The sequence below is a fragment of the Schistocerca serialis genome, chromosome 11 (assembly GCF_023864345.2).
Source record: "Schistocerca serialis cubense isolate TAMUIC-IGC-003099 chromosome 11, iqSchSeri2.2, whole genome shotgun sequence".
NCBI lineage: Eukaryota > Metazoa > Arthropoda > Insecta > Orthoptera > Acrididae > Schistocerca > Schistocerca serialis.
In genome coordinates this window covers 211695562-211712693 of record NC_064648.1, presented here as the reverse complement: position 1 = coordinate 211712693, position 17132 = coordinate 211695562, and the positions used below count along the sequence as shown (strand labels likewise).

The 17132-nt window shown below is 44.9% G+C and overlaps 1 protein-coding gene and 1 non-coding gene across 2 annotated transcripts in view; one reads left to right on the top strand and one right to left on the bottom strand.

The window, feature by feature from the left end:
• The window catches only part of LOC126426664 (voltage-gated potassium channel subunit beta-2), a 718526-nt gene that overhangs the window by 66784 nt on the left and 634610 nt on the right, over nucleotides 1-17132 (top strand). Inside the window, exon 2 of the mRNA XM_050088549.1 lies at nucleotides 13459-13535. Within this exon, the coding sequence (XP_049944506.1) occupies nucleotides 13459-13535 (77 nt within the window). The remainder of the gene's footprint in view (nucleotides 1-13458; nucleotides 13536-17132) is intronic.
• Nucleotides 10834-10908, bottom strand: Trnat-ugu (transfer RNA threonine (anticodon UGU)). Its single transcript has one exon. It is a non-coding gene; the product is annotated as a tRNA-Thr (tRNA).

Here is a 17132-nt window from a genome sequence, read left to right as displayed (position 1 = left end):
ACAACAGATTCGGTGACCGATGGATTGGTAGAGGCGGAGCAATTCCGTGGCCTCCACGCTCTCCTGACCTCAACCCTCTTGACTTTCATTTATGGGGGCATTTGAAAGCTCTTGTCTACGCAACTCCGGTACCAAATGTAGAGACTCTTCGTGCTCGTATTGTGGACGGCTGTGATACAATACGCCATTCTCCAGGGCTGCATCAGCGCAACAGGGATTCCGTGCGACGAAGGGTGGATTCATGTATCCTCGCTAACGTAGGATATTTTGAACGTTTCCTGTAAGAAAGTGTTTGAAGTCACGCTGGTACGTTCTGTTGTTGTGTGTTTCCATTGCATGATTAATGTGATTTGAAAAGTAATAAAATGAGCTCTAACATGGAAATTAAGCGTTTCCGGACACATGTCCACATAACATATTTTCTTTCTTTGTGTGTGATGAACGTTTCCTGAATGTTTGGCCGGACGTTTTTGTAACACCTTGTAGAGGGATATGTAAACAAGAGCCGGCCGTTGTGGCCGAGCGGTTCTAGGCGCTTCAGTCTGGAACCGCGCGACCGCCACGGTCGCAGGTTCGAATCCCACCTCGGGCATGGATGTGTGTGATGTCCTTAGATTAGTTAGGTTTAAGGAGTTCTAAGTTCTAGGGGACTGATGACCTCAGATGTTGTCCCATAGTGCTCAGAGCCATTTTTGTAAACAGGGAGAATACGGCGCTGCGGTCGCCAACTCCTATATAAGACAGCAAGTGTCTGGCGCAGTTGTTGGATCGGTTACTGCTGTTACAATGGCAGGATATCAAGATTTAAGTGAGTTTGAACGTGGTGTTACAGTCGGCACTCGAGCGATGCGACACAGCATCGCCGAGGTAACGATGAAGTGGGGATTTTCCCGTACAGCCATTTCACGAGTGGACCGTGAATATCAGGAAATCGTTAAAACATCAAACCTCCGACATCGCTGCCGCCGGTAAAAGACCCTGCAAGAACGGGACCAACAACGACTGAAGACAATTGTTCAGTTTGAGAGAAATGCAACCCTTCGCAAATTGCTTCAGATTTCAATGCTGCTCCATCAACAAGAGTCAGCGTGCGTAGCATTCAACGAAACATTATCGATATGGGCTTTCGCAGCCGAAGGCCCACTCGTGTAGCCTTGTTGACTGCACGACACGAAGCTTTACGCCTCTCCGGGCCCGTCGAAACCGACAATGAGCTGTTGATAACAGGAAACATGTCTAGTCGGACGAGTCTCGTTTCAAATTTTATCGAGCGGATGGACGTGTTTGGGTATGGAGACAACCTCATGAATCCGTGGACCCAGAATGTGAGCAGGGAACTGTTCAAGCTGGTGGAGGCTCTGTAATGGTGGGGCGTGTGCAGTTGGAGTGATATGGGACCCCTGATACGTATAGATACGACTCTGACAGGTGACACGTACGTAAGCATCCTGTCTTATCAACTGCATCCATTCATGTCCATTGCGCATTTCGACGGACTCGGGCAATTCCAGCAGAACAATGCGACACCCCACACGTCCAGAATAGCTAGTGGCTCCAGGAACACTCTTCTGACTTTAAACACTTCCGCTGGCCACCAAACTCCCTTGACATGAACATTACTCAGCATATCTAGGATGCTTTGCAATGTTCTGTTTCAGAAGAGATTCCACCCCGTCGTAGTCTTATGGATTTATGGACAGCGCTGAAGGATTCACGGTGTCAGTTCCCTCCTGCACTGCTTCAGACATTAGTCGAGTCCATGCCACGTCGTGTTGCGTGCTCGCTGGGGCCCTACACGATATTAGGCAGGTGTACGACTTTCTGTGTTTTGCAAAAATAAATCAAAACCGCGGGTAACGATGCTAAATTTTTACTTAAACCTTACCAAAAAAGGCAGTTAATTAATATCACGTTCCGGTTAGTATGAATAGCTAGGTTTCTATACGAAAAATTGAAGAAATCTTTTGTTTTCCGGAATAATTATTCTATCACCAACAGTCAAAACGTAGTCAATAAAATGAAAGACTTATAATGTGATCAAGACACTATGTTAATTTCTTTCGACATTAAAAAAAAACAGCGTTGGACAAAGAAGAAAAAAATTTACGGTTCTTCAAAAAAGTCATTTATGACGAACAAATTACTGATTTCATGGGTTTGCTTCAAATCGTAGCTAAATATAATTATTTCGAGTTCAATAGACAGTTATATCACCAATCAGCTGCTGCCTTAGGCGTTATTTCATATTCTAGGTATGTTGGCGATATTTTCATTACTTATAGAGAACCGAATAAGTGGGACTGATCACCTATACAAAATGTTCAACGAGCTTCACTAAAAAATTACGTTCACCTGCGAGCTTGAAAACGAATTCCGGCCGCAGGTTCGAATCCTGCCTCGGGCATGGATGTGTGTGATGTCCTTAGGTTAGTTAGGTTTAAGTAGTTAAATCCCATAGTGCTCAGAGCCATCTGAACTAATTCCGGCACTTACGCGCTGCTTAGACCTTACTCCGACAATAGTAGATGACAAAATTTCCATTAATACCTTCCCTAAAGAAACTTGCACTGATCAAACAGTACCTTTTACTTCAACATAGCCCCAGCTTCATAAAAAGAAGCTTCCATTCATTCAGTTGTCCATAGAGCTATTTCTATTCTCTTATACACCGAAAATATTGATTCAGAAATAAATTTGATCAAAAGTATTGCAGTTAATAATGGCTACGAACCCAAAAAAGTAAGTAATATTTTCAACAATAAACGAAGATAGACACGAAGCCCACGCTTTCTACAGTAGTACAAGTTTATATGCCAACTAGCTCTGCAGATGATCAAGAAACTGATGAAATGTATGATGAGGTAAGAGAAATTATTCAGGTAGTGAAGGGAGATGAAAGTTTAATAGTCATGAGTGACTGGAATTCAATGGTAGGAAAAGGAAGAGAAGGAAACGTAGTAGGTAAATATGGAGTGGGGCTAAGGAATGAAATAGGAAGCGGCCTCGTACACTTTTGCACAGAGCATAATTTAATCATAGCTAACACTTGGTTCAAGAATCATAAAAGAATGTTGAATACATGGAAGAAGCCTGGAGACACTTACAGGTTTCAGATAGATTATATAATGGTAAGACAGAGATTTAGGAACCAGGTTTTAAATTGTAAGACATTTCCAGGGGCAGATGTGGACTCTGACCACAATCTATTGGTTATGAACTGTAGATTAAAAGTGAAGAAACTGCAAAAATATGGGAATTTAAGGAGATGGGACCTGGATAAACTGACTAAACCAGAGGTTGCACACAGTTTCAGAGAGAGCATAAGGGAACAATTGACAGGAAGCGAGGAAACAAATACAGTAGAAGAAGAATGGGTACCTTTGAGGGATGAAATAGTGAAGACAGCAATCAAGTAGGTAAAAAGACGAGGGCTAATAGAAAACCTTGGGTAACAGAAGAAATATTGAATTTAATTGATGAAAGGAGCAAATATAAAAATGCAGTAAATGAAGCAGGCAAAAAGGAACACAAACGTCTCAAAAATGAGATCGACAGGAAGTGCAAAATGGCTAATCAGGGATGGCTAGAAGACAAATGCAAGGATGTAGAGGCTTATCTCACTAGGGGTAAGATAGATACTGCCCACAGGAAAATTAAAGAGACCTTTGGAGAAAAGAGAACCACTTGTATGAATATCAAGAACTCAGATGGAAACCCAGTTCTAAGCAAAGAAGGGAAAACAGAAAGGTGGAAGGAGTATATAGAGGGTCTATACAAGGGTGATGTACTTGAGGACAATATTATGAAAATGGAAGAGGATGTAGATGAAGATGAAATGGGAAAGACGATAATGCGTGAAGAGTTTGACAAAGCACTGAAAGACCTGGGTCGAAACAAGGTTCCGGGAGGAGACAACATTCCGTTAGAATTACTGACAGCCTTGGGAGAGCCAGTCTCTACCATCTGGTGAGCAAGATGTATGAAACAGGCGAAATACCCTCAGACTTCAAGAAGAATATAATAATTCCAATCCCAAAGAAAGCAGGTGTTGACATATGTGAAAATTACCGAAGTATCAGTTTAATAAGTCACGGCTGCAAAATACTAACGCGGATTCTTTACAGATCAATGGAAAAACTAGTAGAAGCCGACCTCAGGGAAGATCAGTTTGGATTCCGCAGAAATGTTGGAACACGTGAGGCAATACTGACCTTATGACTTATCTTAGAAGAAAGATTAAGGAAAGGCAAACCTACGTTTCTAGCATTTGTAGACCTAGAGAAAGCTTTTGACAATGTTGACTGTAATACTCTCTTTCAAATTCTGAAGGTGGCATGGGTAAAATACAGGGAGCGAAAGGCTATTTACAATTTGTACAGAAACCAGACGGCAGTTATAAGAGTCGAGGGACATGAAAGGGAAGCAGTGGTTGGGAAGGGAGTGAGACAGGGTTGTGGCCTCTCCCCGATGTTATTCAATCTGTATATTGAGCAAGCGGTAAAGGAAAGAAGAGAAAAATTCGGAGCAGATATTAAAGTTCATGGAGAAGAAATAAAAACTTTGAGGTTCGCCGATGACATTGTAATTCTGTCAGAGACAGCAAAGGACTTGGAAGAGCAGTTGAACGGAATGGATGGTGTCTTGAAGGGAGGATATAACATGAACATCAACAAAAGTAAACCGAGGATAATGGAATGTAGTCGAATTAAGGCGGGTGATGCTGAGGGGATTAGATTAGGAAATGAGACACTTAAAGTAGTAAAGCAGTTTCGCTGTTTGGGGAGCAAAATAACTGATGATGGTAGAAGTAGAGAGGATATAAAATGTAGACTGGGAATGGCAAGGAATGCGTTTCTGTAGAAGAGAAATTTGTTAACGTCGAGTATAGATTTAAGTGTCAGGAAGTCGTTTCTGGAAGTATTTGTATGGAGTGTAGCCATGTATGGAAGTGAAACGTGGACGATAAATAATTTAGATAAGAAGAGAATAGAAGCTTTCGAAACGTGGTGCTACAGAAGAATGCTGAAGATTAGATGGGTAGATCACATAACTAACGAGGAGGTACTGAATATGATTGGGAAGAAGAGGTTTGTGGCACAACTTGTCTAGAAGAAGGGATCGGTTGGTAGGACATTTTCTGAGGCATCAAGGGATCACCAATTTGGTACTGGAAAGCCGCGTGGAGGGTAAAAATCGTAGAGAGGGACCAAGAGATGAATACACTAAGCAGATTCAGAAGGATGTAGGCTGCAGTAGGTACTGGGAGATGAAGAAGCTTGCAAAGGGTAGAGTAGCACGGAGAGCTGCATCAAACCAGTCTCTGCACTGAAGACCACAACAACAACAAGTGTAGCCGTACAGTAAGGGATTTCCTCTCCTTCATATGGACAATATTTTACAGTTATTTACGTTCAAGTTCAACTGCCAGGGCCTGCACCGATCATCAATTCTATGCAGATCGATAGTGTGTTCTGGTGTTGCTACTTTCTTGTAGAGAAACGCATCATCTGCGAACAGTCTTGAAGAACCTCCGACGCTTTCCGCTTGTTCATTTATGTACATGATAAACAGAAGCGCTTCTTCCTCACTTCCTTCGGGTACTCCGGAAATTACCTTTACATCTGTCGATTTTGTTCCGGTAAGAGCGAGGTGTTGAGTTCTGTTTGTTAGGAAGTCGTGAATCTAGTCGCAGATCAGTGCACGGACCAAGGCTAGATGGGTTCAAAGTCATGGGCTCATACTGCCGAGTCCTTTGTAAATCTGAATCGATTTTTAACCACTAAACTAACATCAAATACCCTCTACATATATACTCCACTAGCCACCAAGCGGTGTGTGGCGGAGGGCACAATTCGCGCCAAAGTCACATTTCTCCCCCTCTGTTCCACTCGCGGATCGCGCGAGGGAAAAACGACTGTCTGAACGCCTCAGTGCGAGCTTTAATTTCCCTTATCTTTGAATGGTGGTCTTTGCGCAATTTGTAAGTTGGTGGTAATAATATATGCTCTAAATCCTCGGCGAAGATCGGATTTCGGAATTTAGTGAGCAGCCACTTCTATTTAGCGCGCCAGCAAATGCGTGCCACCTCAAACTTTCTATGAGATTTGTGACGCTCTCGCGATGGCTAAATGTACCAGTCACGAATCTTGCCGCTCTTCTTTGGACCTTCTCAATCTCTTGAATCAGAGCCAACACGTAAGGGTCCCGCACAGACGAACAATACTCTAAGACTGGAACAACTAACGTATTGTAAAAAATTTCGTTTGTTGAAGGACTGCATCGCTTCAGGACTCTACCATTAGACCGCAATCTAGAGTTCGCCTTGCCCGTTACTTGTGTACTCTGATCGTTCCATTTGAGATCATTTCGAATAGTCACACCCAGATACTTGACGGATGTTACCGCTGCCAAAGACTGGGCATTTATTTAGTAAGTAATGGGGATTTTCGCCTTGTTATACGCAGTAGGTTACACTTACTAATATTCAGAGGTAACTGCCAGAAATTACACACTATTTTCTGCAAATCCTCATTGATTTGTTCACAACTTTCATGTGATACTACTTTCCTGTAGAGTACAGCATCATCGGTGTGGTGTCACCGCCAGCCACCACACTTGCTAGGTGGTAGCTTTAAATCGGCCGCGGTCCATTAGTACATGTCGGACCCGCGTGTCGCCACTGTCAGTGATCGCAGACCGAGCGCCACCACACGGCAGGTCTCGAGAGACTTACTAGCACTCGCCCCAGTTGTACGGACGACTTTGCTAGCGACTACACGGACGAAGCCTTTCTCTCATTTGCCGAGAGATAGTTAGAATAACCTTCAGCTAAATCCATGGCTATGACCTAGCAAGGCGCCATTAGCATTATATTGCATTTATCTAGAGAGAGTCTCACTTGTATCATCAAGAACGCTGTATACAAATGATGGATTAAAGTTAAGTATTCCAGCAGCTACGTACTTTTCTTTATAGCATTCATTACGTATCCTGTTTCAGACCTAACGCCCGCCTGCGTGAGTTAGCGCGTGCATCTTGGCCGCCTCTTTCAATTAGTGTGCGTAGTGTTGGCAAGTCTGCCGACACTACAATCGGCAAACAGTCTAATGCCGCTGTTAACACCATCAACCAGATCGTTTATGTAAATCATAAAAAGCAGCGGACCTATTACGATGCCCTGGGGCACACCAGAAATTACGCTTGTTTCTGTTGAAGTCACCCCATGCAGAAAACTGTTAGGAAACTTTCTATCCAACCGCATATGTCACCGGATAGACCGTAAGAGCGCACTTTTTGTAGCAAGCGACAGTGCGGAACTGAGTCGAAGGCCTTTGGAAAGTCAAGAAATATGGCATCAACCTGGGAGCCGGTATCTAGAGCCTGTTGTATATCACGCACAAAGAGGGACAGCTGTGCCTCGCACGACCGCTGTTTCCTGAAACAGTGCTGGTTTCTGCAGATCAGCTTCTCAGAGTCTAGAAAGGTCATTATGTCTGAACACAAAATATGTTCCACGATTCTACAACAAATCAGTGTCAGTGAAATTGGCCGGTAATTATGTGCATCCGATTTTTTACCCTTTTTATAGATTGCTATGATCTGGGCCTTCTTCCAGTCCCGTGGAACTTTCCGCTGTTCCAGTTCCAGCTCCGATAGATCATGGATCAGTTTCATTTCGCTATTTCCTTCCTTCTTGGTGCTTCACGCTTTTCTCAGGCAGTGCAATAGACTTATTTTGGTCAGGAATGCCCTCTTTGCCTAAGCTAGTCTGCTGCTTGAGTCTCTGTTCTTTCGTACATGGTGTGTTATTTTGCTTCCATTGTAGCAGAATTCCTTACCTTCATCTACTTCATGGTCCCCAATTTTGATGTGAAGTGCATCGCTAATCTCTTTCCTGCTACTGCTCCTTTCTTTGATCTTTCTTTGCTTTACTCTCTGTCCATAGTGTGTACTCACTAGACTGTCGATTCCATTCAACAGCTTTTGTAATTCTTTTTCGCTTTCAGTGAGAGCAGCAATGTTATCAACGAATTTCTGTGCAACTCTTGGACATTTCTTTTGTTTCCATCTTCTTCGTATACACTGATCAGCGAGAACAATATGACCACCGACCTACTATCGATATAAACCCGTCCAGGTGGTAGCAGCGGCACCTGGCGAAGAAAGAATGCTAATCTGACACACGCACCATGTATCTAGTATGAGGGGCGTTTGAAAAGCCCGTGCAAAAATAAAAACTACCTACGTGTTTGGGGTAAACCTTTTTTATTTTTCGACATAGTCTCCTTTTAGACTTACACACTTCGTCCGACGCTGTTCTAATTTGTTCATCCCTTCCGAATAATAGGAATTATCCAAGTCTGCGAAATACCTATTAGTTGCTGCAATCACATCGTTTGAATAAAATATTTGGCCCAGCAGCCATTTCTTCAAATTGGGGAACAAATAGTCGTCCGAGGGAGCCAAGTCTGGAGAATAGGGGGGGATGTGAAATGAGTTGGAATCCTACTTCCATTAATTTTGCAACCACAACTGCTGAGGTGTGTGCTGGTGCATTGTCGTGATGGAAATTTTGCGGTCCAATCGCCGACGTTTTTCTTGCAGCTCGGTTTTCAGACGGTCCAATAACGATGAATAAGATGCACCTGTAACAGTTTTACCCTTTTCCAGGTAGTCTATGAGGATTATCTCTTGCAAATCCCAAAAGACAGTCGCCATAAACTTTCCGGCTGAAGGAAAGATTCTCCCTTGGTAACCCATTGTTTAGATTGTTATTTGGCCTCAGGAGTATAGTAATGTATCCATGTTTCATCCACAGCGACGAAACGACGCTTAAAGTCCTGCGGATTCTCCCTGAACAGCTGCAAACCATCCTTGCAACACTCCACACGATTCCGTTTTTGGTCAAGCGTGAGCAATCGCAGAACCCATCTTGCGGATAGCTTTTTTTTTTTTTTTTTTTTTACTTTATTGTTATTGTAAAACCTGTACAAATCAGGTAGGCTGGCAGCGGCACACTACGCCGCTCTTCAGCCATAGCATTTACAATAGTATAAGAACGGAGAATGATAGTGAACAAAGTGACGGGCAAAAGAGAGTGGTCACAGAGACACAAAAAACACGTAGTCGTTCACACGTGGCGATAACAACACTGAAAACACGTTGGCACGGTGAACAGAACACTGATGAATCCGACGGCACAAGTGAATGTAGTAGTGGGACGGCGGACACCAAAAAACACTAAACGACGTCACACACACGAGACACAGAAGGCGATGATCCCCGGCACGCGAATGTTCACTATGCGTGTGCGAGTCCAGGGACCTGCCAAGAGAGGAGGAGGAGGAAGGGGAGTGGGAGAGCGAGAGGGGAGAGCAGAGATGCCACGGGCAGGGCAGAGAGGGGGGGAGGGAGGGAGGGGACGGGGAAAAGGAAAAAGAAGGGAAGAGAAGAGAAGGGAGGGAGAGTGCCGAAAGGAAAGGACACCGGAAGTGGGGGGTGGGGCAGGGTCAAAGTTGATAGGAGGGGTAGATGGAGGGGACGAGGACAACATCAGGGAGAGGGAGTTGGCGGAAGCCACCTTGGGAGAGGGTAAGGAAGGTGGAGAGATGGAGACCGGGCGGGACGTGGGAATACAGGCGCGGCAGCGGGCGGGGACGGGAGAGGATCGGGGATACGAGCGGGTGAGGAGGATCAAGTTTATGGGAGGTGTACAGGATCCATATCCTTTCAAGGCGGATAGCTTTCTCATGTCCAAATGTTTATGCAAACATTATGTACGTGTTCATTCGAGATGCCCACAGCACTAGCAATCTCACGCACCTTAACTCTTCAGTCATCCATCACCATCTCGTGGATTTTATGAATGATTTCTGGAGTCGTAACCTCCACAGGGCGTCCAGAACGTTCAGCATCACTTGTGCCCATATGGCCCCTCCGAAAATTTTGAAACAGCTTATAAACTATTCTAATCGAAGGTGCAGAGTCACCGTAATGTTTATCAACCTTCTCTTTAGTCTCCTGAGGTGTTTTGTCTTTCATAAAGTAATGTTTAATCACCGCACAAAATTCTTTTTCTTCCTTGATTCACACGAATGCCAAACACAAAGAAATAGACCAATATGGCTGAAGCTTTATGTGCATTCTATCCAAAGATGCTACTAACTAAACGAAACTTCGATACGCGCCGGTGGCGCCATCTCTCGGACTTTGCACGGACTTTTCAAACGCCCCTCGTATTTCTGTTACCCGTCTTCCGCTGCCTCCGTTCTCAAGCGCAATGTCAGAACAGAGGACAGGTGGTAGGGACAGAGCATCGAGTGACATTGTACTGAGTGCACTATCCGAAAATTACCTCGAGCAATTAAACAGAGAACCGACTCGTGGAGATAACATCTTGGACCTACTGATAACAAACAGACCCGAACTTTTCGACTCTGTAAGTGCAGAACATGGAATCAGTGATTATAAGGCCGTTGCAGCATCCCTGAATATGGAAGTTAGTAGGAATATAAAAAAAGGGAGGAAGGTTTATCTGTTTAGTAAGAGTAATAGAAGGCAGATTTCAGACTACCTAACAGTCAAAACGAAAATTTCTGTTCCGACACTGATAATGTTGAGTGTTTATGGAAAAAGTTCAAGGCAATCGTAAAATGCGTTTTAGACAGGTACGTGCCGAGTAAAGCTGTGAGGGACGGGAAAAACCCACCGTGGTTCAACAACAAAGTTAGGAAACTACTGCGAAAGCAAAGAGAGCTTCAAATGATAATTAAATGGACACCCTAGCTGCAAACAGGCGTTGATGTACTTCATTGGGGACATGTTGAAAATGTGTGCCCCGACCGGGACTCGAACCCGGGATCTCCTGCTTACATGGCAGGCGCTCTGTCCATCTGAGCCACCGCGGGCACAGAGGATAGTGCGTCTGCAGGGACTTATCCCTTGCACGCTCCCCGTGAGATCCACATTCCCAACATGTCCACACCACTACATTCGCCTAATAGATGTTTGCCCATCATACTCATTACTCGTGGCAGATTAATCTACCAAGACCCGTACGAGTTCGGGCATAGCGTGTGCGTTCACACAGGAAGGTCAATGGCCGGGATCTCCTCTATCCATCTGAGCCACCGCTGGGAGGGTGCAAGGGATAAGTCGCTGCAGACGCAATATCCTCTGTGCCCGCGGCTTCTCAGATGGATAGAGCGTCTGCCACGTAAGCAGGAGATCCCGGGTTCGAGTCCCGGTCGGGGCACACATTTTCAACATGTCCCCAATGAAGTACATCAACGCCTGTTTGCAGCTAGGGTGTCCATTTAATTTTCATTTCATTTCCAGCAAAGCTGCATGGTCATCCACGGTAACTGTTCTTTCGGGAACAGATACTTCCGTCATACAGAGTTTAAAAAAAAAAAAAAAGAGAGAGAGAGAGAGAGAACTTCACTCCAAGTGTAAACGCAGCCAAAATCTCTCAGACAAACAGAAGCTAAACGATGTCAAAGTTAGCGTAAGGAGGGCTATGCGTGAAGCGTTCAGTGGATTCGAAAGTAAAATTCTATGTACCGACATGACAGAAAATCCTAGGAAGTTCTGGTCTTACGTTAAATCAGTAAGTGGCTCGAAGCAGCATATCCAGACACTCCAGGATGATGATGGCATTGAAAAAGAGGATGACAGGCGTAAAGTTGAAATACTAAACACCTTTTTCCAAAGCTGTTTCACAGAGGAAGACCGCACTGCAGTTCCTTCTCTAAATCCTCGCACAAATGAAAAAATGGCTGACATCGAAATAAGTGTCCAAGGAATAGAAAAGCAACTGGAATCACTCAACAGAGGAAAGTCCACTGGACCTGACGGGATACCAATTCGACTCTACACAGAGTACGCGAAAGAACTTGCCCCCCTTCTAACAGCCGTGTACCGCAAGTCTCTAGAGGAACGGAAGGTTCCAAATGATTGGAAAAAAGCACAGGTAGTCCCAGTCTTCAAGAAGGGTCGTCGAGCAGATGCGCAAAACTATAGACCTATATCTCAGACGTCGATGTGTTGTAGAATCTTAGAACATGTTTTTTGCTCGCGTATCATGTCGTTTTTGGAGACCCGCAATCTACTCTGTAGGAAACAACATGGATTCCGGAAACAGCTGTCGTGTGAGACCCAACTCGCTTTATTTGTTCACGAGACCCAGAAAATATTAGATACAGGCTCCCAGGTAGATGCTATTTTCCTTGACTTCCGGAAGGCGTTCGATACAGTTCCGCACTGTCGCCTGATAAACAAAGTAAGAGCCTATGGAATATCAGACCAGCTGTGTGGCTGGATTGAAGAGTTTTTAGCAAACAGAACACAGCATGTTGTCATCAATGGTGAGACGTCTACAGACGTTAAAGTAACCTCTGGCGTGCCACAGGGGACTGTTATGGGACCATTGCTTTTCACAATATATATAAATGACCTAGTAGATAGTGTCGGAAGTTCCATGCGGCTTTTCGCGGATAATGCTGTAGTATACAGAGAAGTTGCAGCATTAGAAAATTGTAGTGAAATGCAGGAAGATCTGCAGCGGATAGGCACTTGGTGCAGGGAGTGTCAACTGACCCTTAACATAGACAAGTGTAATGTATTGCGAATACATAGAAAGAAGGACCGTTTATTGTATGATTATATGATAGTGGAACAAACACTGGTAGCAGTTACTTCTGTAAAATATCTGGGAGTATGCGTGCGGAACGATTTGAAGTGGAATGATCATATAAAATTAATTGTTAGTAAGGCGGGTACCAGGTTGAGATTCATTGGGAGAGTGCTTAGAAAATGTAGTCCATCAACAAAGGAGGTGGCTTACAAAACACTCGTTCGACCTATACTTGAGTATTGCTCATCAGTGTGGGATCCGTACCAGATCGGGTTGACGGAGGAGATAGAGAAGATCCAAAGAAGAGTGGCGCGTTTCGTCACAGGGTTATTTGGTAAGCGCGATAGCGTTACGGAGATGATTAGCAAACTCGAGTGGCAGACTCTGCAAGAGAGGCGCTCTGCATCGCGGTGTAGCTTGCTGTCCAGGTTTCGAGAGGGTGCGTTTCTGGATGAGGTATCGAATATATTGCTTCCCCCTACTTATACCTCCCGATGAGATCACGAATGTAAAATTAGAGAGATTAGAGCGCGCACGGAGGCTTTCCGGCAGTCGTTTCTCCCGCGAACCATACGCGACTGGAACAGAAAATGGAGGTAATGACAGTGGCACGTAAAGTGCCCTCCGCCACACACCGTTGGGTGGCTTGCGGAGTATAAATGTAGATGTAGATGTAGAACTGCCTATCTGATACCTTTTCTAAAGCCAAACCGACCGCCAGCCAGCAGATGGTTGCAATTACTTAGTGACAGTATTTTGAAAACCTGTGACTTTGTAACGATACATGGCAAGTTGTCGATCCGCCTTTTTCCGTTGTGTTTCAGGCACAACAACAACATAGGGCGCAGCGGGCGCTGGAGCGAGAACAACGGGAGCTGGACCGCGAGATGAGGGAGATGGAGTACCAACAACAACAACAGCAGCAACAACTGCAGCAGCAGCAACAACAGCAGTACCAGCAACAACAGCAGCGGGAGTGCAGGTCCTCATCGCTCCAGTCCATGTGAGTCACGCCCTTCATCTTCTAGTCACCAGTTTTTAAAGGAAAACAAGTGTTGCCATCTTTGCCCCACACCACTGTATCCCTCGTGCTTGATATTTCCCAACTACGCAGATGTTTTTATTCCAGATGTAAATTTTCTGTATGGTAAGCGACCTTGTAGATCCAGTGTGGCATGCGTACTGTAAGACCTTCGGTACACACACCATCAGATTGTTTGACATGTCGCTCTAACGAAGTAGAGCGACATGTCTCGTGGTCTTATCGTGGCGTGTTTATCTTCTGCCGTTAGGTCAGACGGTAGAAATGCCACTTGCTCGCTTAGATTAGCGTCTTTACGGCGACCAACTTTAAACAGAACTTGATTAATTTTCACACACATTTATTAAAATAATAAAAATCATAGATATTACGTAACTTGATTCTGGATGCTGTTTACAATTGACAATCTGAAGTTCCTTTGGTCTTGGTACGTTAATCTTATTTTCACATATCTCTGATACTTGACAAAAGTGGCTAGTCATTTATCTTCATGGCTATGTACAGGAATATGGTAATCTTATTAGGCGCAGACTGAAACTTGACTGCAGACTAATGCAGACTGACTAATCAGATGTCTGTACACTCGTTATAATACTTCGCGCGTTCACGTATCACTGCGCGAGTGTGATCCGTGAGGAGAAAAGTTCTACGTTAGCAGCGATCTCATTGGCTGCGTTACATATTAATACGTGGATCGGTGGAAGCACGATTTGGTCCGTCTCTAAGGCAGCGCCATCTCGTAGTGAGGAGACGGACGAGTGCTGCGCCTGCGCTGTTGTGCTTAGCGGATCGCGCTCTAGTGGGAAAGTTGTGTACGCGCTGACTACGCGGAACTATGTACACAACATCCAGGAAACAGCATTAGACTTCCTAACAGTCCATTCTCTAACAGGTATCTTTCGACCGCTACGGTGGGACACGACACGTGGAAGATCTGTTTCCATGATCAGATTTTCACTCTGCAGCGGAGTGTGCACCCATGTGAAACTTCCTGGCAGATTAAAACTGTGCGCCGGACCGTTGCCTCTAGAATTTTTATATCAGCGCACACTCCGCTGCAGAGGGAAAAATCTCATCCCGGAAACATCCTCCAAGGCTGTGCCTAAGCCATGTCTCCATAATAACCTTTCTCTCGGAGATCTAGTTCTGCAAGGTTCGCCTAAAAGCTTCTGTGAAGTTTGGAAGGTACAAGACGAGGTAATGGCAGAATTGAAGCTGTGAGGACAGGCTGTGAGTCGTGCTTCGGTAGCTGAGATGGTAGACCACTTGCCTGCAAAAGTCAAAGGTCTCGAGTTCGAGTCAGGAAATACTTTTCTCAGACATACAACAAAGTTTTTTCCCCCAGAGGCAGTGGGAATAAGTTGCGAATTCAGTTACAAAAACATAATAAATGTAAGTATGTAGCGAAGATAAATCAGATTCCTTTAAAAAAAAAATAGTAAGGAAATGGTTAACAAGATGCACTGACATTTCTTGTTTGCTGGATTGTTTGTGGACAATATGTGGAAAAACACTCGTAGGATCGTGTTGCCAGTGGATGGAAGGGCAATCTGTGAACATTGTAAGGGCTCAAGCCAGGATTGTGTAGACCCAGTTATCCGAAAGGGGCAGAATGCAGAAGACGTCATGTACAAATACAGAGAAAAAAATCATTACAATTACAGAAAAATTGGATGATTTATTCAAGAGAAAGAGTTTCCCAAATTGAGCAAGTCAGTAACGTGTTGGTCCACCTCTGGTCATTAAACAAGCAGCTATGCAGCTTGGCGTTGATTGATAGTTGTTGGATGATCCCCAGATGGACATCGCGCCAAATTCTGTCTAATTCGCACATTAGATCATCAACACTACGAGCTGATTGGCGGACCCTGCCCATAATGCTCCAAACGTTCTCAATTGAGGAAAGATCCGGCGACCTTGGTGGTCAAGGTAGAGTTTGGCAATCGTATAATGTGCGCAGTCAAGTTGGTATCCCCCGCTGACTGGGGCATCTCTAGGCACTTCATCGGCCCGGAATCTCGTTCACTGGAGTAAAATTGTCTTCAGTGATAAGCCCCACTTCAAACTGAGCTGCGATGATCAGCGGAAACTTTTCTGGAGACGCCCCGTACATCGGTGGGGTATCAACCTGACTGTTGCAAGTCGTATGGCCCAAGAAACAGGTGTGATGGTGTGGGGTGCCATTTCTTTTCACAGCAGGAGCCCTTTGGTTGTCATCCGCTGAATCCTCACACCACAACGGTAAGTCGATGATACACTACGCCACCTTTTGTTGACATTCATGGCGAGCCATCATGGGCTTACATTTCAGCAAGATAATGACAGACCGCACACGGCGAGAGTTTCTACTGCTTCTCTCCGTGCTTGACAAACCCTACCTTGGATAGCGAGATCGTCGGATCTCTCCCCAATTGAGAAAGTTTGGAGCATTGTGGACATGGCCATCCAACCAAATAGAGTTTTGGCCAGCTGGACAGAATTTGGCACGATGTCCTTCAGGAGAGCAATCAACAATTCTATCAATCTTTGCCAAGCAGAAATACTGCTTGCATAAGGGTCAGAGGTGGACCAAACCGTTTTTGACTTTCTCAATTTGTAAAGCTCTTTCTCGTGAACAAAATCATCCAACTTTTCTGAAACCACAATAGTTTGTTTATCTGTACATGCACATCATATTTACCTATTTCCGCCGCTTTGGATAATTCCTTCGAGGTGAGCCGTTTTAGAGCCCATTATTATTATTATTATTATTGTTATTATTCTATGCATCAGTTACAGCAAAAGAATTTGTATTTAACTAAAAACTACACTCGTGCTCATAAATTAAGGATAATTCTGACACACGGTGAAACAACGTTCTGGTGGGCGTTTTTTGGGTTTAAACCACCTCGGGGTCTGACCATGCGGTGCATTTGACCTGCGGTCGTCGCACGGTGGCGCTGGCAGCAGTCCACATACGCAGAGGTGTGTTGGAGCATGTCAGAGTACGGTGCAGCGAGGAAGTGTGCAGACGTTTTTAGACGTGCTAATGGTGACTGTGTGTTGAAAATGGCTCAAAGAACACATACTGATGACGTTATGAGGGGTAGAATACTAGGGCGACTGGAGGCTGGTCAAACGCAGCAGGTCGTAGCACGGGCCCTCCGTGTGACACAAAGTGTGATCTCAAGATTATGGCAACGATTCCAGCAGACAGGAAACGTGTCCAGACGCTACAGTACTGGACGCCCACAGTGTACAGCACCACAAGAAGACCGATATCTCACCATCAGTGCCCGCAGACGGCCACGGAGTACTGCATGTAGCCTCGCTTGGGACCTTACCGCAGCCACTGGAACAGTTGTCTCCAGACACACAGTCTACAGACGACTGAACAGACACGATTTATTCGTCCAGAAAGCTGCAAGGTACAGTCTACTGACCCCTGATAACACGAGAGCCCGTAATGCCTGGTGT